The sequence below is a fragment of the Anoplopoma fimbria genome, chromosome 8 (genome assembly GCF_027596085.1).
Source record: "Anoplopoma fimbria isolate UVic2021 breed Golden Eagle Sablefish chromosome 8, Afim_UVic_2022, whole genome shotgun sequence".
Lineage (NCBI taxonomy): Eukaryota > Metazoa > Chordata > Actinopteri > Perciformes > Anoplopomatidae > Anoplopoma > Anoplopoma fimbria.
The window spans coordinates 19275216-19300407 of NC_072456.1; the positions used below are offsets into that span (position 1 = coordinate 19275216).

The following is a 25192-nucleotide window of genomic DNA, read 5'->3' on the forward strand; positions in this document are numbered from 1 at the left end:
AGGCAGCCCACGTCGGACCCCCCGCCCGCTGGAATCGGGGTGCTGCTGCTGCTGCTGCTGCTGCTGGAGGATCGCTGGGACCCGGTTGGTGTCGGGGCTGGAGAGGTGGAGGATCACGGTGACAGGGGATCGCGGCGAACCCCCCGCCTTGTGCAACACATCTTCTATTCTGCGGTAAAGATGGCGGCGTCAGAGGGGGCGCGTAGCGGCCGAACAGCGGCACCACGATCCTGAAAAAGCTCCAGATTTAACCCCAATCTCGCCCGTCAAGCACCGGTAATATCAGGCTGGACACCACGTGGATCACCGGAGCGTAGACTAACGCTGTCACACACCGGGGTTGCGATTGTATTGTTAAAGGCAGAGTGGGTGGGTTTCTCTGCTAGCGTGTGCTAACAGGCTAGCTAGGCGAGCTAATAGGAGCTAGTCAACGTGAGCTCGGTGAAGAAGAGCGAGGAAGAGGAGGAGGAGGAGGGGCTGAGGAAGACCTTTCGGGCCAGGCCGAGACAGCTTAGGGGGAATGTGAGCCAGGGCTGAGCAGGGGGTTTGCTCGCTTCGTCCTTACACCCAAAAACCCCGCCGGGATGGGGCAGCAGGTAGGCCGCGTCGGTGAGAGCACATCGACCGGGCTGCAGCCACCGCAGCAGCCGCACGCGTCCCAGCCGCACCAAGGGAAGGGGAGCCGGGGGAGCGGCGCCGGGAGGAGACCCCGGGAGCCCGGCAGTGGCACCGGGACACCGCCAGGCAGGGCTGCTGCGGTCAACGTGCCCGACCCCGGGATTAATGTCTTCACACTGCATTCAGGTAAGAAGAGCACCACGGGGTAGAGAGGGGGATGAAATATGTGTTTGCTGCTGATGAGCCCAGTCTGTGCATGCCAACCAAGCTTGGTTTTCCATGTCTCATCCATGTACTATTTCAACTGTCTTATACTGTTTATATTTGCACTTATTGTATTGGTATTAGTTTGTTTCTGCACTTATTGTATTTGTATTAGTTTGTTGCACTTATTGTATTGGTATTAGTTTGTTTCTGCATTGTACTTTTGCTCTGGTTTATGCTTTTAGATGCTTGTTTAAGAAAGGAGATGCACTTATGACTTCTGGTGACTAGTAGTTCTCTTGAATACCTCTATGTTGAATACACTTATTGTAAGTCGCTTTGGATAAAAGCATCTGCTAAATGACTGTAATGTAATGTAATGTAATGGAAGACATGCAGAACTAGAGCAAGAGCCAGTGCCACAGCAATTAGGGCCGCCTTCTGAATTGCAAAAACCATGAAAGATGTCCTAATATTAAGGGTTTCTAATATGTCTTCATAATTTCGTATTGTTTCTGCACTGTACTGTTGCTCTGGTGTATGCTCTTAGATGCTTGTTTAAGAAAGGAGATTCACTTATGACTAGTAGTTCTCTTGAATACCTATGTTGAATACACTTATTGGATAAAAGCGTCTGCTAAATGACTGTAATGTAATGTAATATAGACAGGGGGACGTTTATTCAGAAGATGCACAGCAAAACTGCTCATATTTGACCCGGATGCAGCAGTGTGTTGGAGCACATGCAGCTACTTTACGTGCTGCATGTGACTTGATGTTCCACAAAGGAGAGCCCATGTTTCCGCATAGAGTAAGGGTCTTTCTCTGCCCAGCCTTAAGGGGTCATGACTGGAGGTTAGTCAGGTATGTTTTCTCTGACACTTGGTTGGGCAAACAGGGATTCTTGCCTGCAGAGGTTGGGTAGCAATTCCGACCCATTAACTCACTATAGGCTCGCATTACAATACCTAGTGGTTTTCACATGCTCACTTACATCCTCTGTCTGATAATGTCTACTGTTACAACACACTCAGCAAGCTGACTCCACAGTTTGATCCAGTGGGGGAAATGTATGTGAATTATTTAGAGTCACCTTCTGTCATAGTACGATTGTGCTCATGCAATCATCAGCGTTTAAAGCTACACTTATGTTATTATACTTTAATATCCTACCGTCCATCCTCTCACAGGATCAGTACATCCATGAGGTAATCTGTGTATAGCATGAGAACTGTGAGTGATACATTAAAAGACACTCAGGAAAAAAGAGGTGTGGCAGTACCGACAGTCACCCATGTTCCTGTTTCAGAGCAATATCTATGCATCGATACTGTTATCTGCTCTGTTAGTCATGGAGAACAGTGCTGATCTGAGCCATAGAGAAGAATAGCCCAGCAGTAACTCCCTTGATGATCTGCCTCTGTCCTCCCAGCCTTCTCCCCTTAGTGGCCGATCCACGCCTTTTAAGTAATGGTGATGACAGGATGCCTAGTTGGTGACATGCATAATATCATCATTATAATAATGCATTTTAGGGCTTTTCATATTTTAGTGTTTTACATGTCAATCAAAAAAGCCCCTGTACTCTGTTCAGCTTTACTTCTCTCTCGGTGTGTGTTTGTGACACATTTGAATTTATTGTACACTCTTAAGTGTGAATTTTTTGGGATGTTTCATGTCCGTCTACCTGCAGTTGGCTTTGTTTCTCACTCCTATGTGTCTTCTGGTGGATGCTCACTTTATATTTGTTATGTGCTGCGTAGAGGTAAAACTGCTGCAATAACTTTCCTTACCGCTGATGACCCAGACCCAACATCGTCGCACCATCGCAGTGGGTAGGATACATTGTAGGTGCAAGCTTTTGGGAATGGAACACATATTCAATTCATGGCTTGCACATCTCAAAAGTAACCTTCCTCAGCGGGGAGTACATGTACAGACAGACAGACAGACAGACCTACTAAGTGCAGCACCGCTCAGCGTCGGCACTGGTCTGTTCTCTCCGATGTCGGGGCAGGATTGGCCTTTTTATAGCAGCCAGGATGCAGTCACACAGCCACTCTGCAGAGAGACTGCTACTCTTCAAAGCACACAATAATAGAACAAAGACTCTTAAGCGAGGAAGCTTGGGACTGTGAACTCTGTCTTACACTGACTATCAAAGTGCCTTTTTTCTGCTTGTCTATTTATGTGAAAATGATGCAGCTTTGTCTTGCACATCTTCAAGGGAGAAATTTGAATTTGCTCTGTTCAGAAGTCTATTTTGGTTGTTGGAATGTCAGTGTTAATTAGGGCGAAAACTAAAAGATATTTTCATTATTTGTCAGTTATATTTCTTACGAAGTACCTCATCGTTTAGTTTGTAAAATGGCAAGCAGCACAAAATTCCCAATTTACAAACTCAAATTGAATTTATTGTCATCCAAACAGCCATTTTTTTTTCCTAGTGACAAATCTGTTTAGCAATTGAGGGGGTTGAATTGAAAAGATGTCCAGATCTGATTCCTGTGTATTTCACAATGACACCATGTGACCAGGTCTTGTCAAGAGGAAGTGGAGATAAGATTAGCTTCCATGATCCCATACAGGGAAGTTAAAGTGCCACAGCAGCAAAAGGAAGTACAAAAACAGACAGAATAATTCTGAGTCAACCAGTGGGACGAAGTGTTGGTTTAACAAAACAGATATAATTCAGTGTTAGCGTCATTTTAATATATACTAGTGTTTCCATAGGAGGAATGGCTTCAGAGATTTTCCCCTTGAAAGTTACCAGAGTTCAACATGTTTGAAGAGGTTTTATTAATCCAGCTTTAACCACTTAATATCAGAGTAGCATACTTCAGAAACTAAATGATGCCTTCTTGGGATGTAATTGAAAGGTGCCAGTCTTTTAAGGAATGCATTTTTGTCTGTTGAACTCATGCCTGTGTGTTGCTGCCTGTCTTTCCAGTGAGTATCAGTGCGTGTCATGTGCGCATGCTTCCACTAGAGTTTCTATCAGTATGCCTTAAACCACTGATTCATTTTAGGGGGATAAACACGGGGCTGAAGGCCGTTGGTGTAAATTGGCTGTTAATATGCCTGGCCAAGTGGCCTCTTTCCCTCCTTGTCTCCTCAGTGTCAGTGACATTTTTTTAACCGTCTGTAGTTCCCAGCTTTGGGCCGTCTTTCTCTTTCTCTTTCTCCACTTTGGAACAAGGCGAGTCAGCTCCTGTCCCCTGCTCAGGTGTGCAGCAGTTCTCCTAGGCTCATCACTAATTGAGCATCGCTGTCTCCCAACAAGACAATGTTGACCCCACTAGACAGACAGGCCAGCTAGAAAAAACCCTGAGGTAAACAAGGACAGACAGGGAGCAGACTGCCTCTGTGCTGATGCAAAGGGAGCCGATGCTATGAGTATTGTGGAAAGTGCAGTATTGGTGAATCAGAGGATGCAACCTATTGATGGTTGAACACCTTTAGCCTTGTCAGGAGTTCAGGGATCACCATCTCTGCACTGGGTTTATCTGAGACACACACCGCAGTGAGGTGCATCTGACATGGAGGGGCAAGTCTGCGGAAAGATTGACCTGATTAAGGTAGCACAACAATCTGTCTCTTTTTTAGTATTTGTCTCTTTCACATGTCTTCTATTTCGTCTTTCTTAAATGAAATGTACATCTTGCTTGTAAGACCTCTGAATGGGTTGGAGTGATAGATGTATTGACTCTGTTAGGAACCGGTACTTCTGACGTTTCTTTCTATAAATCACCAAAGCGATAAGCTAATCTATTTTTACTCTGAGCAGATCATAGAAATTGGGGCAGATGAGCGGATTGGAGTATATATATTTTTTTGGCAGTAGTGCTGATAGTGAATACAGAGCCGACTACCTAAAGTGCAGCGCTGTTAAAGCTGCCCGGAGGAGAAGAGAAAAGCCTGGATCCAGGATCCAAGAACGTAAGCTGATTTGCATCACGGGTGAAATTAGATTAGAGACAAATCCACTTTTCTTTGGACTCCATGGGCTTAAAACCCCCAACAAACCAGGAAACGTCCCACAGCAGCCAATGTGATATCTTAGGACAATCAAGTTTAAACGCTTAAGCAGCTTTGGGCTTTAAAAGATAATATCATGGAGTGAAATGATTTGTTGCTAAAAAAACTAGTTATTCATTCCTAGTGACTGCTAATAACCACTAGGAGGAGCCATGGCCGCACCTCCTCTGGGTGAAACTGGCTAGAAATTGGGGCAAAACTGATGAGTATGACTTGATTGTCTCAGAAATTGGAAATGTGTGTTTTAAGATGGATGTGTTTGAAGAATAGTGTGCAGATAATGTTAACACAATCAGACATGGTTTGTGTCTGAAGACTGCATACCATTGTGCACTCTGTAATGGCTGTTTGTTAAATAATTTATGTTTCTCAGTACCTCTGTCCTCATCCCAAGCCTGCCCTGTGCTACGACCGGCTGCCAAGCCTCTCTGTCCCCGAGTCTGAGCCTCTGCTGTCAGTCCCTTCAGTTGAAACCCTTGTTTCTGTCCAAAACCTGACTAAGAGTCATCCTATTAAAAACCGTAAAATGCCCTTCAATTTATAACGCTTCACAACAGAATCTAATGTTACCTCACAATTCAGAGATTTATATGATTTGCAGTTTAAAGATATTGTAGAAATATTTCCTGAAGATACTAAAGAGGGTTTTTTTTTTTTTCTTCAAATTTTGGTGACTGCATGCTTCTGTGCCCAGACTCCCAGTTGTAGCCTTGAGCCTGTGCATCTGCTACCAGTCAACGTTCCCAAAACCACAGTCCTAGTTTCTGTTCCTTGTCCTAAGCGCTCTGCAGCATACATCATTAAAGAGCGAGGATTAATCAGAACAGTGAGCGATTGGCTCTGCAGATGGTGAGAAACACTCCATGCATCTGTCAGTTTAAAAAAAACAGCAAATGTTTTAAACTTGTGAAGAAGCCTGGCCAAATTGTTGGAGTGGCTCCTGGTTAAATCCCAGTTATGAGCTGAAGTGGTGCAGCAGGAAAAAAAATTAGATATGGGGTAGGAAAGGAGGGCAGTCCCCGTGCCAAGTCTGTTAAGCATTGATTCGCTTCCAGGATCAGTCCTCCTCTCTTTAGCTGCCATTATCACTGCTGCTTATCTTCTGGGTTGCAGGCTGGAGACTTGGCTAGAAATGCACACTTGCACACACTTACTTTCAACACCCACACATATACACACGCACACACAAACTTACTTTCTTTCTCTCTGTCCTTGTTTGTAAGTCAAGTTATAATGTGTGAAGCAGTCTTTTCTGAGGTTAATCCAACACATCCTGCTGACCATGTAGGGCTGCGTTTGGGCATTGACCGGTTATACAATACACATCATGAGACAGGGGTTACAATTCAATATATTACAATGAATATTACATGAATGAAATCTGAGTTCATACAAAAGTTTGTTATTAATGCAATCAGAACAGTGAGATCCGCATTGGCATTTATCACAGTCTCTTGAACATCCAACATCATAGCACCACTTTTGTACTCTGAACCACTACTATGGGGGGAAAAAAAATGGTTGGTGTTTTTAATAATCAATAATAGTATCACAAAACATTAGGATACTGAAGTGTATCGATATTATCTCACACCCCTTTGGCCCTGCTGTCCTCAAATATCCAGTTTAATGCCTGTGATTATTCAGAGATTTAAGCCGTTTGCTCGGTGAAGAATTGCAGGAACCTTTTCAGTCTCTTGTTTTTCTTTGCAAATATTGTATAACTCTGTGACCCTGCTGCTGCACTGTCATGTTATTTGTTTTCTTTACACAAGGTAAATAATTCATTTAATCCAGTGTGAATTTGAGACAGTATATGTAAGATGAGTAAAAGAGCCTGATAAGAGAGTAATGACATTGAATGTGGAGGCTCTACTGGACTGTTCTGGCAGCCAGAGGCATCTCAGCTACCTGACTAAGAGCGTCTTCAAAGTCAATCATCCCCCCCCCCCCCCGGGCTCTGGTCAGTTCTTTAAATTGAGTCATTGTTAAGCAGCTTAAACCTACACCCTAGCATGTTTAAATCACACCACACACAGATTAGCTGTTCAGACATCAAGATTAGTCCTTGGATGCTTCTGTAAACCCTCACCGCTAAGACAGAAGAAAAACAAAGTGGGTAGGCTGCACGGAGAGTGTCCTTCCTTAAGGCTTAGGAGAGATCCGCTGTGGTGAACACACCTCTTTACCTGCTGGGAGATCAGAGCATAAACACCTCAGACAGACATTTTTCCACACATACCATTGCATAGTGTGTAGGACAAGACCAGGCGGATCTACAGTGAGGAAATCTACTGTCATGTCAGTGGGCTTTTGTGTGAATTTATGACGTCTGCTGGACAGAAAAACACAAGTTTCTGTTGTCTTGGGGATTGAGCGCGGCTAAAATATAAATACTAACGATACAAAGGCATGTATTTACTTTTTATTTTATTTAACATGGCAAGGACTGAAGATTTTAAAGCACATGCATCAGACCGGTCAGAGTCCCCAGATGACTTTAAGGTTAACTCTGTACTTTGTTTTTAATCAGATATAATTAGTCGATTAGAATATAGAATTGGCTTTTAGCATGTCAAGCTGTATATTTACCCTATATGTGAAGCAGATCAGTCCAGTTTTTTTTTTAGTTTTTTTTTTAAGTCATCATATGCCATCCAGTCTCTCTGCTGTCACATAAAGGAGCACTTAGCTTAGTTGCCAGCACACCTAGAGGGAAGCACTTAGAGCCCATTATTAACCCATAACAAGCCCTGAGAGGGGCAGGGCCGGGCAGGCTGTGGGTTAGGTCTCCATCCTTCTCCATTCCAGGATGATCCTCTGGCTCTTAGGCCCAGACTGCTGTTTGTCCACTCCCTAATTGATGTATTCCCATGTAGTCAGCCGAGGTGGTGGATGTGTAGCACAGAGCTGAATAGACGATGTTGACGGGCGTTCCCGACAGCCGACCGGCCTGTATGTGCGTGTATAATTACTTACTCAGGGAGGTTTGCAACACCAGGTCTGATTTGAGGGAGAAGAAGAGAAGACGTCTGAATCGTGTGAGCTCAAGGCAAGTGCATACATGCATGTGGTTTTTGAGTGTATACTGTATTCAATAGTTCCACTGCTGATGAACCGATCGAGTGTTTCGGACCGATCGAGTGTTTCGGATATCTGCATGTAGAAGAGCGGTGTTGGCATGATAAACTTATGTTCTCATAAACAAGGGGATGTCTTCCTGAGCCACTACACACACACGCACACGCACACGCACACAAACACACACACACACACACACACACACACGCACACGCACACGCACACAAACACAGTCTTGCAATGGGGCATTTAAGCTATTGTCCTTTGTCCAGTCCTCTTAAACAACAACAGACTCTCCTCTCTTGTCTCCAGTCATGGATTGCGTCTTAAACAGTTGATGAGTTGCTCATAAATCCTGTTAGTGACATATTGGAGACAAGCATGTTAACTTACCTGCAGTTCAACTAATATTTTTTTTTATTAGTAATCTTGACTGATGAATCCATTAAACAGGTTCTCTGTAATGACATATCGCCAAAAAACTAAAACATGTCAACATACATTGTTTTCCCATGGTGTTGATTATGAACACTTTTCTTAAATCTTGTATTACTATAAGTAAAGTATTGTTTAGAATGTATTTGTTTGTTTGACAGGTATCCCTGCCCACATTTAGACCAAAACCAAAAGATATTCTGTGTATAAAAAAGAGAAAAGCAGAAGCTGGTATCATCATCTTCTCGATCATCTTTTGCTCGTCCAAATAGTTACCGGTTATTTTTCTTTTGATCTACTAATTTATTTATTGTTGTAGCTCTAATACAATATTCTGTAATATTTTTAATAATGTCTATTCATTACTACTTGGTGCCCTTGTTTGTTGCTCTCCCTTAAAAAAAAATGTGTGGAGTGTTTACTCTTCAGACTGAAGAGTGCCTTATGCTGAGCAGATTGTAAAGCCATCAGACATATTTGGGGCTACATTAATAAACCTGACTTGAACCAAGCCCTCCACTTTAGTCCTTCACTATGGTATTCATCCACTAAAATGAGTGAAATCACAAACTGTTTGTCAATTTTTTTGCGTTTTCGAGACAATTTGAACAAAGAAAGAGCTGTGAACACATGATTTATCAGTGAGTCGCAATGTGATCACCAGAAAGGCTGCTACAAGATTACAACACACTGTAGCTCTCCAGCCCTCCTTGTTTGTATATATATATATATGACTCTCCCATATTCCTCACCTTTACTGTCTCTGAGTCTGCCACTGGATCTGATCTGGCCTGTCCTTTAGGATTGTGTAACGTCTTGTGTATGTGTGTCTCATCCGCGGCATTGTCTTAGGTTTTTTGTGAGGTCTTCCTGTATGCAGCTAGCCATCTATCTCGGCACCACCAACACTATGCGCTCTGCTCTGCAGAGTTATTTCTGGATGTCATGCTGCTATGTTTTGTTCTCCAGCGTCTAAAAATACACCCTTACCTCGCTGGTCATGGGCTTCAGATACGATCTCTATTGTTTTTTTGATTAGAGTGTGTAAGTAATGTTATCGTGTTGTTTAATACTTTGGCACAAGACGGTTGGTTGGTGAAGGGAATGCTTTAAAGGCACATGGAAGCGCACGCTGTCATACAAACAGCTGCAGGGGAAAACAGCAAGGAGATAGTCTCACCATTGATGTGTGTGTGTGTGTGTGCGTGCCTTAGGACCAGGGTCACCTCTGTCCCAGCTGTCTTAGGGGGTGCAAGCTTGTCATGCCCCTCAGACTTGCAAATACCCTTTCTGCTTCGCTCAACACAAAGCCGTCGTTTCTTCAGAACGCACATGTGCTACACTTCACAGCACACACACACTCTGAGGCACCCGGACGGGCACACGACATACCCAACGCAGACCAACTGCTCCCTCAATCAAACGGTCCAGCACATGAGGACTGAGCTCGGCCAAGTGGAACAGCATCATGTTTTTTGTCTGGCATGAGAATGATTTAAAAGCCATTTTTAAGAAACGTGATCAACTTAATGAAACTGGATACTTTTAGGAAAACAATTTAATGTTATCGGGTTATTTGGTTTGCGCCTTGGAGTACTTGACTAATCAGTGATCGAGTGCCTTTTTGTTTCTTGCTGTTTGTCTGGGATGACTGGAATAGAGATTCCCACAATCAAGACCTTTGACAAATAGCATACTATTACTATTTCATTAAAAACATTCCTGAGAAGAGTGATGTGATATGTAGCTATGTAAGAGGAGCAGCTCTAACAGTTGGCTCAGCCGGACTACAGCAGTTGTAGTCATGCACGCACACACACACACACACACACACACACACACACACACACACACACACACACACACACACACACACACACACACACACACACACACACACACACACACACACACACACACACACAGAGAAGAAAAGTGTGGGTCAATAGGAACCCCCCCCACCTCCCTTAGGGGAATAGGACCAGCCATCTGCTGTTGGCCACAGCTCTGGTCCAGGCCTCACACACACACACACACACACACACACACACACACACACACACACACACACACACACACACACACACACACACACACGTCACATTCAACTCAACTTTCCTCCATACCATACATCCAGCCCTACCCCCGCAACCTCTGTATGCCCCCCCCTTTACCACACACTTTTCTTGCTCCCTCTCTCTGCCACGTTTTGCCATCTCTTACAGTGCGTTAAACCGCAGTGAACATCAGTCATGGATGTCTGTTCTCGCCAGATGGACCTTGGAAATCCTGACTCCCCCTAGGCCACATCAAAGCTAGCAGGGAGTTCCCAGCAGGAGGCTGCTAGTCACTACTGTAACTCCAGAAGTTTAGGTGGTTTTGATTCAAGGACAGCGTGGGTAAATACTTTGTCTGGGGGGGTCTCCGTCTCCCTCCGATTGCTCGGGGTACAGCATTTGTTCTCCAGCAGTGAAGGAAGTAGCTCGTGCTCCGGGAGAATGTACACTTGTGCCTTTCAGTCTGCATAGACGCGGTCCAGCTCTAAAACAACTGTTGGGGGTCTGCGCAGCGGAAACGAGGAAACCTTAGTGTTTTCTTTGGATACTAGGACTGAAGATGTACTGGGAACTGTGGCTGAGCCAGGTCACGGCCAGTGCCGCGCTGCAGTGCATGCTGGTCCAGAACAAAGGTGGGCAAGCATTGTGTGCAGATATGGACAGACTGGACAATATTGACCTAAATTGTTTAGCAAAGGAGAAAGATACGAGTGTAGATTTGAACAGAACTCAGGAAATCTCTCTGCATGCATGGCATGTGCCCGCCACATGGTGTAGACTAACAATGGAAAATGCTTAATTTCTTGATAATGTTCTGCCAACTTTGCGAGATCAGAGCAATGACACACAGATTTCACTCAGTACTTTGAACCTCAACTAGTTTGAGGAAATAGTCAAGTATTTATCATGTTTTTATTGCATGAGATGTCTCAGAAGCTTAGAGTTAAAAGCCGGCATCTGTCTCTCTGACTTGCTCACTACAGTCTGATGATGCAAAGTTTTCTGGCATCTAACACTGATCAAGTTTGGGTTTCTCAATTCTCAGATAAAAGAACAAATCTGAAAGAAATGTTGCATTCTGCGTGAGATTGTTTACGCATTAGCTGACCTTTTAGAGTCCTGTTTTTCACAGGCAGCTTTTTTTGTGCTCTTGTCAATCACAATTGTGATTTTTACACCAGCTTCCATTTGGCTTGGTTGAATGGCATTGTTTTTGCATTTGTTAGTTTGGTGGGCTGCTCTATTACTAAACCAAAAACATACATCTACTGGGGATGCAACGATACCGATATTGGGCCGATACTGACTCAGTTGATCAATCGGATACTGGTGACAATGGGGCCAATCTCTTAATTTCTATATGTATATACTATAAACATTATTTTTCTCCAATTTGAACCTGTTTACTAATGACAATCATTATGAATAACTATATAGAAATAGCCAATCTCCTCACTGATGGTCTAGTTTATTGAGTAAGTTAAAGTGAGGCATCTGTATTAAATTGAGACTGTTAACTAGCTTAAATATATTTTTTTCCCCTCTTTTTTAAAAGCTGCATTACAGTTACAAAAGAAAGCGTCTTTCATCTCAAATTGTTATGAATCAACTAGTTTCCTTGTTAAACCCTTGCCAATAGCAGCATGTTGAAAACCGGAAGACAAGATCAGTGCTTCATGTTGTCTTTCTGTTCCCCAAATCATAACCATGTGATTATTTTCTTAGATTTCAACTTTAACCATTTAGTTGCATTTTGACTAAAATAAAAATCAGCGTACAAGCCTACAGCATTATAGAGAAATAATGACTAGTCTGTGCTGATGTAGTTCCCTGCCAAACCACTTTTTAGTCAAGTCATATAGCTGCTTCTTAAAAAGTCATATAGCTGCTTCTTAAAAAGTCATATAGCTGCTTTTTAAAAATAATGCAGCCAGATAAACTCTGTTTGTGATCTTGGCATTTGTAACAGGTTTATTGCCCGCTTGTTTCTAATATTTTGCTCACATGAAAATAATATAAACTATACTCCTTTTATAATGCAATCCTTTACAGTTATACCCCAAACTACAGCCCCAAAACAACTGTAGAGTAAAATATTTAAACGTTCATAAATGTAGGACTTATTGCAAAGCTCTGTTTTGAATTGTACTAAATTGTGCCTACATTTAACAAGGTTAATCACTATGCCAATGCCATTGCTTTCACCTTCTTTTGAGGCAAGAAAAAACATGCTAAGTAATAGCTTTTCCTTTTCAAAGTCGCTTGTATTGAAGAACACATTCTCCATTCTCCGTCCTTCCGATTCGCCACCCTGATCTCCCACTTGCTCAGCAGCTGTCCAGACACGCAGTGAATTTGGCAGCAGCTGTTGAGTTTAGTATGCGTAAGCCACGCATGTACTTGTTCTTCTTGGTGTGTCTGTGGGTGTATGTGTGTGTTATGTAGCTATGGTAATCACTGCATTTTGTGCACAGAGGGAGAGATCATTTTCCTACCCCAATGTCCTAGCTCCTCCCTCTCGCTCTCTGTAGGAATTAAGCAAACATTCCCACCTCAGATCTCACCTGGCTCGGGCTAGACACGACAGGCTTCTGTATTCAGTCATTGATAACAGTGCTCTTCAGAGAGTGGTTTGAGTAAAGTAATGCTTTTGAGGTGCCTGCAGGCAAGCAGCAGTTTTGAGGACGAGTGGACGGCTCTGAGCGGCCATCATCGCCACACAGGGTTCAGACAGGGGCAGCAGTCTGGACAGACAGGTAGACAATCTGGGAAATGGACACTTGGGATCATGGAGAATTCAATCTGTATCATTAGAGGACATCTTTGCCTCAGCTACTCTGTTAACCAAGTACTCTTTGCCTCAGTCAGTATTGGAATAGGACCGCTTTTTGTGAATCAGTTTGTTCTGCGGGTGATGTTTAGACACAAAACAAATTATTGTTGTGGGTTTCTGTATGATTGAGGCAACTTTTTTTTTTTTTTTTTTACCTCCACTGTTGTTCACCTGTGTAAATGATGTTGCATTCCCTCATTTGACTCGGGCTTATCTTCCCCTCTCCCTGACCGTTTCTCCTTCTCTTCCTCCAGAAGCTCTCCACCGGCCGTTCGGCCTGGACTCTGCAGCGCTGACGGAGGCGGTGCGCTGGAGCTCCAAGGAGAACCTACTGGGGGCGGCCGAGAGCGACCCCAACCTCTTCGTTGCACTTTATGACTTTGTTGCCAGCGGAGACAACACGCTCAGCATCACCAAAGGTAAACAAGAGCGTATTACTCATTACTCATTTCCTTTCTCTGATTCACTGTAAATTGATACCAACAAACCTGCCTAACGACTTCAAATTCTGATTCATAAAAAAAAGAGGTTTCGTGATGTTATGTCTCGAAACCATACTCGAAAGACTTGTCCTCCAGTACACTTTTTTTCCGTGAATCATCACTGAAGGTTGTGTCTTGGCCACGTGCCGCGCCCTCCTAAACTGCACTGTTGACATTTGTTGCAACACAAGAGAGGGATTCCTCACATGTAGGAAAGAGTCATTGATAAAATCCTGAACACAATCCCTGTGATTGGCAGGTCAGCAACTCCTACCTGAAAGGATGTTTGATGAGTAAAAGTGTAGTTATGCCAGAGGAATGTAGTGTGTCGATAGAGCTTAGTCAACCATCACTGTAATTGCACCCTGATGTGACATCACCCCGTATCTGACCACCAGCTTTAAGCTTTCTTTATCAACTGCCCAAACCCCTCTCATCCCTACTCCACCTCTGTGTGAAATGTTTTTACACTTTATCATCTACTGGTCCAGGGGTTGAAACAATAATATCAGAGCTTGTAACAAGGACATTTTTTCTAAAACTTGTGCAGACAGAGACTAAAATACCAGTGATGCTGATACTTTGTCTTAATCTTTTCACTACGTGTTACTCCTTTCTCCATTACACGCTGTCTTCATACCAAACCTCCTCCTCTAACCCAGCAGCAGTTAACCGCTCAACCATCGTTCCCCAAAGTAATGAGCTTAAAATATCCTCATAATATGAGAGACAGCCAGGATCGTGACAGCCAGGCTCATGTGCCCGACCAATCTAAACCATTAAAACGTGGCATAGTGTTAATTATCCATCGTTTTAAGACTTCCATGGCAGCTGCCTTGGATGGAAATGATGTTTGGACCCTGACTCATGGAGTGAATCTGAGATTTCTTGCCCACATGCGAGCACATGGGCACTCCCAGGCTTCCTATCAGTCCGGCTCTTTGCCCTTTCACATTGAAACACCCCAGCATGCCTCTAATGCTGTGTGTGTTTCCATGTGATCATGTTGATATGAAATATGTTCAACTGTAATAATAACAGGTGGGTGAACACAGCAGGCAGGCGCTGATCAGAGGAAGGGACTTTACAGGCCTGTGTCTGGGGCTAATCTTTGTCTCTTTTATGTGCCAGGTTGAACCAGGCTAGGCCAGACTAGGGCCCGGCTTCAAGCACACATGGCTCCAAGTGTGTGAGGCAAGGAGGCAGTCAGTGTTTCCACTCCCACAGAACTTACAGACTCAGAGGAGACTGATGGATTGGTGGGCTGGATGTGGATAACCATCTCTGTTTAATGTAGTTCTGTGGATTGCTAGCATAGTGTTTCACTTAAAGAGCTCGACCTGCAGCTCTAGTTAGTGGTTTCATATTAGTGGCTCATGGTTGTCTCACTGGACTGACTGTAGTTAAATGTCTGTGTGCAAAGGCGTGCAACTGAGTCATGATGGCTGCATTCAGATCCACTCCAGCCCTGTGTGAAATGCTGGTTATCTTTGTAATCTGGACGTTTTGTTTCTTCAGTTTATCTTGTGACGAAAGATCAAATAGTTGCCGCCATGTTATGCGAGTATCATAAACTGCCGTGCAGTGTTTTGTCGTCTGATAAGCCTTTAAATGCAATCATTTTTTACTCCCCCGGACTTCCTGGATCAAAAATCCTTGTCTCGCCAGCACATGAAGCAAAATCACACACCATCGCACCCCCTTGCGTTGTCTTAACACACAGCTGATTTGAGCCTAAAAGGTAACATACCATGTAGTCCTCAGAGATGAAAGATTTCAAGGGGTTAAGTGATACTTTGTGTTTAAAACTTTGAGTCTGACTGGTTGGAGAGATATAGACGGATTTGGACTGGAAGAAAAGGTAGCCTAGAGGATGTGTGGTGGAAGATCAAAGGTAGGTAGACGGATACTTCCTCCTTCCCTCCCAGGCTGACTGAGCCTCTACTTTCTGCCAAACCATCACTCATAGCCAGACTCTGCCCTGTTTCTTTTCTTTCTCCAATCCTCAATGAAACTGCCAAGACAGATCACTGCTTCATTCAGTGTTTATTTGTTACACTGTTACTCCTCCTGTCTCCAGAACATCAGCCCGTTCTGCTCACACATGTCTCCAGCACTGACGTAAGAGATAGAGACAACAGACCAAGTCACTACATGCCTGGCTTTGCCTAGCCCTCTATGACGGATATGCAGTTCACCCAACCCTATCATTGTTCCATAGCTTTTGATGTAGTTTCAATGAGAGGCACGTCGAATACGTGACTCCTCTCTCCTGTGTGTGACCTGTTATTAACCAACGCTGTGACCTGATAAGAAATTATCTTCTTTGTTGTTTCTATCTTAGGAATGTGATAGAAAAAACTGAATGAAATCCTGTAAACAGCGTCAGATATTTAATCATAAAACATAAGAACCTTTTTTTTTTTTTTTTTTTTTTTTATCTTCTTATCAAAATGGCTTGCAAGGTTTACTCAAGTACTGACTTGCTTTAGTCTCTTTTTAAAGGTCACTTGAACAGTACGCACGGGTGAGATAAAAGCCTTGATAACATGTTAACCAGCAGTCCACGCTGCCACTGATCATGTCACCATGAGATCAACTCTTACAAGTTGCCCCCCCCCTCTCTGTCCAGGTGAGAAGCTGCGTGTGCTGGGCTACAACCAGAATGGGGAATGGAGCGAAGTGCGCTCTAAGAACGGCCAGGGTTGGGTTCCCTCCAACTACATCACGCCGGTCAACAGTCTGGAGAAGCACAGCTGGTACCATGGGCCCGTGTCACGCAGCGCCGCCGAGTACCTGCTCTCCTCCCTCATCAACGGCAGCTTCCTGGTCCGGGAAAGCGAGAGCAGCCCCGGACAGCTGTCCATTTCTCTCCGCTATGAGGGGAGGGTCTACCACTACCGGATCAACACGTCCTCTGATGGAAAGGTAGAGAGGCTGACAATGGACGAATGATTCATACTTTCATTTTCTGTTCATAATAAGGTCAAGTTGTGTGCTGCTCTTTCTGTAATTGGCGTTAGGACTTTGACAGCATTTATTAACTCTGTCCCTCTCCTCACCCTTTCCCTTTGTCCTCCCCCCCCACCTCCACGCCTCCTCCTTCCATTCCCCCCTCAGGTGTATGTGACATCTGAGAGTCGTTTTGCCACCCTGGCCGAGCTGGTCCACCATCACTCCACGGTAGCCGATGGCCTGGTCACCACCCTGCACTACCCAGCACCCAAATGTAACAAGCCCACAGTGTACGGTGTGTCCCCCATCCACGACAAGTGGGAGATGGAACGCACGGATATCACCATGAAGCACAAGCTGGGAGGAGGCCAGTATGGAGAGGTGTACGTGGGAGTGTGGAAGAAGTACAACCTGACGGTGGCCGTCAAGACACTAAAGGTAAGAAGCCCCTCCTGTCTTCATTTAATGGCACTGAGCTTTACTGTGGAAAGCTGGTTTGTGAAAGTGGTCATAGATCGCCACCTGCAGGCAGACTTTGGTAAAACACATGCTTATCTCTTTACATGCTGCATGTTACTTGTTCCCAGCTGCCATTTCTTTCCATCCCACTGACAAGATTCCTTTTTTTTTTTGCTTTTTTCCCCCCATTTTCCGTGATGACAGGAGGATACCATGGAAGTTGAAGAATTTCTGAAAGAAGCAGCAGTTATGAAGGAGGTTAAACACCCAAACCTCGTTCAACTACTAGGTCAGTATTTATGAACAAATGTTACTACGCCTCCACAAAACCAAACCAATTTTCCTATAAATTGTATCTAAGTACATTTTAAATAACTCTTGAGCTGACTTTGGCAGACACATTCACTCTTCGTGGTGGTTGGCTTCTGTATTCTAACTGCTGCCTTCCCCACAGGTGTGTGTACGTTGGAGCCTCCGTTCTACATTGTAACGGAGTACATGCCACACGGCAACCTCCTGGACTACTTGAGAGATTGTGAGAAGGAGGAGGTGAACGCTGTGGTGCTGCTCTACATGGCCACACAGATCTCCTCTGCCATGGAATACCTGGAGAAGAAGAACTTTATACACAGGTGAGGGGAAACTCTAGACACGTCTGTCTCTGTGTGTGTGTGTGTGTATATATATATATATATATATATATATATATATAGATGCATTGCCTCATTTGTCAGAGTAATCTAATTCCTCTCTCTTTCCCCTTCTTTCTCTCCCTCTCTCCTCCTATCCTCACTATCCCTCCCTCAGGGATCTCGCAGCGAGGAACTGCCTGGTCGGGGAGAATCATGTTGTGAAGGTTGCAGACTTTGGACTGAGCAGGTTGATGACTGGTGACACTTACACGGCCCACGCCGGGGCCAAGTTCCCCATCAAATGGACTGCACCCGAGAGCCTTGCATACAACACCTTCTCAATCAAGTCTGATGTCTGGGGTGAGCAATAAATTATTGTACATTCATACTACGTGTTCCTCCCTTGTAGCTCATTGTTCCATGTGCTAATGTTTGATGCGTTTCCTTCCAGCCTTCGGGGTGCTGCTGTGGGAAATTGCCACCTATGGCATGTCTCCATACCCCGGCATCGATCTGTCTCAGGTCTATGACCTCCTGGAGAAAGGTTACCGCATGGAACAGCCCGAGGGATGCCCGCCCAAAGTCTATGAACTCATGAGAGCATGTGAGTATTACCCAGCATACCTGCCTTTTACTTATTCACCAAGTGGTTGCACTAAAGTGGGAAGACATGAATAGAGGTCGACAGCTTTGAAAAAGTTGCTTTGGGCTTTAATCTTTTCTAGATGCTTGTCGAAACCTTTTTCATATCACAGTTCGCCCCTTCCATACTGTCTTAAAAATCACAATCCCGTAAGAAGAAATAAGAAAACGGTCTTACAAACGATAGTCTGGAATAATAATAATTAAAATTATTTATTAACATGTCTTTTTGTCTCTCTCTCTACCAGGCTGGCAGTGGAGCCCATTGGACCGGCCTTCGTTTGCAGAGATCCACCAAGCCTTTGAAACAATGTTCCATGACTCAAGCATTTCTGAAGGTAGGGTAACATGTAGCTTATCCTCAGATGGCAGTCTTATCTCAAAACAGGCATTCATAAAGCTTCTTAAATCACTGCTCCTGATTGAGCTGAACAGGCAAACTCTCATTCTCATTCAGAAAGCTGACGTTTACTAAGCTCAGCAGAGCTGCCTGTTCAATTTCGCTGCCTTGAGAGACGGCTAGAAAACCTTATATAAGATGAAACTTTATCAATCCCTGTTAAGAATCAGTGTCAATGGAGCAGCATCATGTATAAAACAGGGTAAAGTGGAAAATTAGAAAACAAAAAGTTTATAACTGAGAGAGTTTTGACTAATCATTTGATGAGGATTAAATATTGTCATGTAAATTAATTGGTAAATGATTGTGACTTTCTTCTAATGGTTCCAATCTTTTTCTTGTACATTGCAGAGGTAGCAGAGGAGCTCTGTAAGACGGCCTCCTCGGGTCACTGCGGACCTCTGCACCCTTTCAGTCACGACATGCCCCTGTTGCCTTCCAAATCTCGCACACTCAAGCACACAGAAAACAAGGAAAACATTGAGGGTGGACTCGACGGACGATCCGACCACGGCACGCACGGTCACTCAGGTACAGCCAGACATGCCTACCTTACTTCCAACCAGTCAGATGCACAACATTATGATTCTGCAGGTATGCCTGAGAACACCGATCCACAGAGTCAACTGCAGCGCCGCCAAGCCCGCCGCCTGAAAAGGAGGGCTGTCATTTTCCTTCCCAACTGACCACTGCTGCCGGCATCTGTCCAGCGTCCGGTCGATCATCCAGCGCTGTCTCAAGGCAGATCTGCAAGCACAGCCTGACATAGTCCCGATACACCGGCCTAGTATTACAATGGTTTCAGCATTCAGAAGTATTTGATTTCTAATGTTCAAGGTTATCTATGTTCAGCCATGAAACTTAAGTGCTCATCTCCACGTCATCCAACACCAATGAAAAGATGTTAAAGATTCTATAATAGAAATTATAAATGCACACAGAATAAAGATTCACTCCATAAAGCAGCAACTAAAAAAAATATTGAAATACTGCAGTATCTGCAGCAAAGTACACCTTTACCAATATCATGTATAACTGAGGGACAGTGGAGTGAAATACTATGATATATGAAATGAGCAAACCTCTTTTTATGCCTTACACAATTCTCTTGCAAAGAATGACATTTTTTTTAGCATTAACATTAAAGGATTTCAGAATCCTCAAGCATTTTAAATGTAGTTTCAGCTCTTCTATCATGTGATTCATGGAATCACTTCAAGTCAATCATAAACGCAGAGAGCGAGAGAGAGTGAGAGAGAGAGAGAGAGAACAAACTGTTTTTGTTATCTGTAATGGAATGAAGGTCTTGCTCATATCCTGTCTTGTCCTATTTGTTGCATTCCTGTTATTACCCACATCCCAATCAATAGTTGGTAACGCTTCATGTATTCATATTTGCTAACCCTAATATTAAATTTCCATATCGTCTGTTGTTTGTCTTGTCTCGTTTAATTTATTGCTTAATTATTTGTTTTATATTGAAAATAAAATGTTTCATTTGTGTGTGTGTACTCGGTGTGTGTGAAGGAGACCATCTGTCCCTGTCTTTGTCTTGGTTTGATTTTTCTCACCTACTTCTGCCACTGCTACCATTTTGTTTAGCTTTTATGTCTTGGCATGTGAACAACAAGTAATCACCAATAAAGTGAACAGAAGCTTTCATTAAGTCATAAATCCAATAAAAGTGCTACTGTGAACATGCAGAACATTTCACAATGTCATTAAGCACCAGGCACGACTCATAAAACATCCCCAAGTGTATGTTTGATATTAATGAAACCACAAAGATTGAAACCACAGTTTTGATTTAAATGTTCATGTCTATTGTGTTTTACTAATATTCCTTGTTTGTTTGTATTTATATTTTCATGCAAATGCTATCAATGAAGAGAGATCCATGCCAAGTAAGAAATACTGAATGAACTGTTTGTGCCCTTATTCACTTCACATAACTTTTGTGGAATGGTATAAAGTTTACAGTTTTCCCCTCCACATGTCATAATTCATTGTCTGTTTAGCGAAGATTCTGCACCATTCTGTATTTAATTAAAGGCCAGAAGAACTGTGAACATATTTTCCCCTTTTTGCAAAGTTACGCAACAGCCCTCCTAGTTAAGGTTGGGCAGTTTCTGTATGGAATGTGTGATCATCAAGTCCTAGCAGTGTATTCCTCATCCCATCTTTTACAAGAGCAGCTTGTAAATCATTGAATTAGTGTTTGCATGTGCATGACCGACATGGACTGAAAACTTTCCATCCCTTTTCCTGAAATGCTTTTTCCTTTCTCACGAGTCTCAGAGGAGGAAAGAAAAGCTTTTAGAGAGAGCGAGAGGGAGGGAATAGTCCATTTTATCACAACAGCACACAGCTGCCTGATGCAATGAGTGACAATAATGTAAAGGCAAGAATATTGAGAGACTAAGAGTTCAGTATTCTTCATTATCTGTTTCCTGCTAGGTATTAAGTAGCCTTTTAACAAAGATGTGTTTTTATGCTGAGTGCAGCCCAGCTCTGTAGCATTGTTTTAATCCAGCCCTCTTTTCTCTCTCCAGGCTGGGCTTCTACTTTGTTAGGAGGGGATGGCCGATCAGGCAGCTCCCCGGCTCTGCCCAGAAAACAGCAGCCAAGAGATAAATCTCCCGGCAACCTTTTAGAGGACGCACAGGATATGGGAACATTTACGCGAGACCGCAAGACTGGCTTCTTTAGCTCCTTCATTAAGAAGAAATCTTCCTCCTCTTCTTCCTCCTCGCCGTCGTCTCAGCTCCAACAGAACCTCCCGACGCCACCCAAGAGGAGCAGTTCTTTCCGGGAGATGGAAACGCAGCCTCACAAGAAATACGAGCCCACCGCTGACTTCAGCGCTCCTCCTCCCCAACCCCAGTCGGACGGTCTCGGTGGCTTCTCTGCCTCTCCCTCTCACTCCCACGGAGAACCCACCCAGCCTCAGTCACGCTGCTGTGGGGCTGCTTTTGGACAGAAGCCCTCCGGTGGGGGGCTCGCTTCACAGGTGACGAGCGGAAGCAGTTGGAGTGGGTTGGCTGGTTTTTTTACCCCTCGACTCATCAAAAGGACCCTGGGGCTACGGACAGGAAAGACAACCTCCTCAGAGGAGGGTGGGAGTATAGCTGGAGGGCCTAAACCCTTTCCTAGGTCCAATTCTACCTCCTCAATGTCATCTGGGCTGCCAGACCTGGAGCGCATGGCTCTGACTTTACCCAGGAACCGCAGTGCTAAACCCCCTCTAGAGAGGACTTCCTCCACCACCTCCCAGCCAGAGAACGGGGCAGCGAAGCCCTCAGAAACTCTGCTGAGGAGGATGGATGAGGGGACCGCACAAATCAGGGAAAGGCCCAAAGCCAAGCTATTACCCCGAGGCGCTGCCGTAGGGGTGAGGGGACCAGGGGTTGGGGGGAGGTGGGGGAATCGGACAGTCTGTCTCGGGTCAAGGAGGGTAGAGAGGAGGGTGGGGGCGGGCTGGACAGGCAGCAGAGTTGGCCGTCTCCCTCTAAGACTTCTAGTTCGAGTGCTTCGTCAGCCGCAGCAGGTGCTCCAACTCACAACCACAAAGTCCCGGTCCTGATCTCCCCCACGCTGAAGCACAGCCCAGCCGACGTGCACCTGGTCGGGCTGGACTCTCAGGGGAACCGCTTCAAACTGCTGTCCGAGCACCAAGCGGACCGGGACAGGCCGCGACTTGTAAAACCCAAGTGTGCTCCTCCTCCGCCTCCCACCCTGCGCAGCCTGCAACACTCCTACAGCGGCGACGGAGAGGAGCAGGTAGGGGGAGCGCCACCGGTGGAAGTAAATGGAGACACATTGAAAGGTCACAGGTCGGGGCGAATGTCCGGTGGAGCAACGACGGGCAGACCGTCAGTGCCACCGCCACAAGTGCCTCCTGCATCTTCCTCCTCCTCCTCCTTTTCCTCCTCCTGCTCAGCCACCAACAACACGACTCCCACCAAAATGGCCAACGGGGCCGCCAACACTGCCTCCTCACACACAGCATCATCTGCCGGCTCCAAAGTGGCCCTGCGGCGCACCAGGCAGCAGCAGGCGGAGAGGGTTCCCCTGGAGCGAGTCAGCCGCGAGGCCATGCTGGAGTGCGCCGAGTGCCTGAGCAGCGCCCTCCACGCCAGCTCGGAAAGCCCCTCCAGCAGCCAGGTGCTGGACGCCGGCCACCAGCTGCTAGACTACTGCTCAGGTTACGTGGACTGCATCCCTCAGATGAGGAACAAATTTGCCTTCCGAGAGGCAGTGGGGAAGCTGGAGCTCAGCCTGCAGGAACTGAGGGCCTCGTCCTCAGGAGGTGGAGGGCTGGGTGGCGTGGGGCCCAACACTGTACTGGACAACCTGCACAGCTGCATTAAAGAGATTAGTGACGTAGTGCAGAGGTAGCCACTGTGACAACACCAACCGTCATCACCCCCCCCCAACTACCCAACAGACTGCTCATATTCCTTCTTTATGTTCTGGTTCTTTTTGACAGCTTTTTCGGGGGGGACGAAATGAGATGAATCTCTAAAGTACCTCAGAGAAATCACTACAAAATGTATTCTTTTTACTGTTTACAAACAACTCTTTCATAAAATGCCAGTGTGGACACTAGTTTTGCTCTGACCTGTACATATTCAGAAACATTTATACCAAACTAAATGTGGTTTAATACACACTATGACATTTTTAGCCCCCGCGTCTCCACCTTGCTGTGATAAAGGCCTCTTCGTTAAGTGAATGTCGAGTGTATCAGCTGTGTGTAGCCAGCCCAGAGAGAAGGCAAAGTGGAAGCTCACTCTGCTCATCTGTCAGTCCGTCACATACTGAGAGAGAACGATGGTGGCTGAGCTCAGCCTTACTGAGAATACTAGACAACTGTTTTCACTGACTTAGCGCCAACAGTGTTTCACAAAGGAGTGAATCATCAGTTGGATGTACTGTGTTTTGCAGTAGAGTATTTTGCTCACTGTCTTGGGAACTGAGTGACCATAAGCCATTTTTTTAAAAAGCCATTATATTCTAAAAGATTGGAAACAAACTTCACGGTTGGAGGTCTCAATTTGACACTTTTATTCTGGGTGCAGATGTTTTGTTTTTACTTAGTAGTAGATGGACAAAAATAACAAACTGCTCATGTTGGTATCAGACTAAAGCCTCGTTTCTGAGAATAATCTTTTAAGAATAATCAACTTTTTTGACGCAGACATTCCCACGTGTCCACACAAGGCGACCGTTGAGAAAAAAGACTGAAGGGATCACTTGCCTCATTGAAACTCGTGTGCATTTGACAGGCGTGTAAATAAGCTCAAATGAAACGTTAAGTGTACGTTTCAGTTTTACCAAATTCAGGCTTATCAAATCAAAACGATTTTAATAAATCATTTTGTTAATTCCCCACCATTCTAGAAACATAATGAATGTGGGCTGTTTTGTCATATGCACACTATTTGTCTTCGCTTCAGTGTCGTGACTCATGTTCACACCTTAACACAGTGCCACATAAATGGGGAAAATCCCCAGTCTCCTAAAGCATTTCAATATTTATGTCCAGTTATCGTTGCACATTACCTTTCTTCCTGGTATGAGGGAGCATAAAAGAGTGGGAGGGGAGAGCACAGGGTAGTGCATGAGCAGGTGAACTGGGACAGTATTTCTAAAAGTGTCCTTCTGAGTATGGACAGTGCTGGATTCCCTGAAGCCTTGTCGTGTCCTCAGTGCCTCAAATTTCTTCCGCGTGTGAACACTGCGAAATGCAGAGACCTACTTTACACTAATCACACAGTACTGATCTCTAAAACAAACAAACTGCAGTATGTCTTCAGCACATGAGTGATTTGTACATTATTTGGTTCAAAGAAAAATGCTTTTTAGAATGTCTATGTATGAACTTGAATTTTAAATTATTCCTGATTATTTTTCTTTTTCTTTTATTAAAAGCACAGACCTATTTTGAGAGAAAAGTTATGTAAATATTTGATTTATTTCATATCCAGGAAACAAAAGATTTATGTGTAGTTACAGCATTAAGAGCAATGTTTTTGACTGAAGAGATGTATTGCGAGACAAAGGCTCATCCACCCAGATCTGAATATCTGCTTTATGAATGTATTATTCTTCCGTTCTGAACCCGGTCGAATATTCATCTGCATGAATCTTTAATCTCTTAAAGTGCCATTTTTTTATTATTTATTATAACTTTTTTTTATTTTTTTTATTGGCCCATACTTTAATTTTGGTCACACTAAATAATTAAGTCCAGAAACAGCTGCTCTGTTTTTTTGAGCACAAACAAAACTGTGTACAGCGCACACACAACTCACGCAACTTGCTTTGGCTCACATCTTAATGTACACTGGATA

At 44.4% G+C, this 25192-nt stretch overlaps 1 protein-coding gene across 1 annotated transcript; it reads left to right on the plus strand.

The window, feature by feature from the left end:
- Positions 1–87: 87 nt before the first annotated feature.
- abl2 (c-abl oncogene 2, non-receptor tyrosine kinase) lies at positions 88–24199 on the plus strand. The gene is given in 12 exon segments (XM_054602345.1): positions 88–804; positions 13521–13685; positions 16381–16676; positions 16869–17141; positions 17367–17451; positions 17617–17794; positions 17970–18154; positions 18246–18398; positions 18685–18774; positions 19188–19367; positions 21389–22249; positions 22252–24199. Coding segments are annotated over 12 exon segments (3669 nt in total). The 5' UTR covers positions 88–584; the 3' UTR covers positions 23235–24199.
- The last annotated feature ends 993 nt before the right edge of the window (positions 24200–25192 follow it).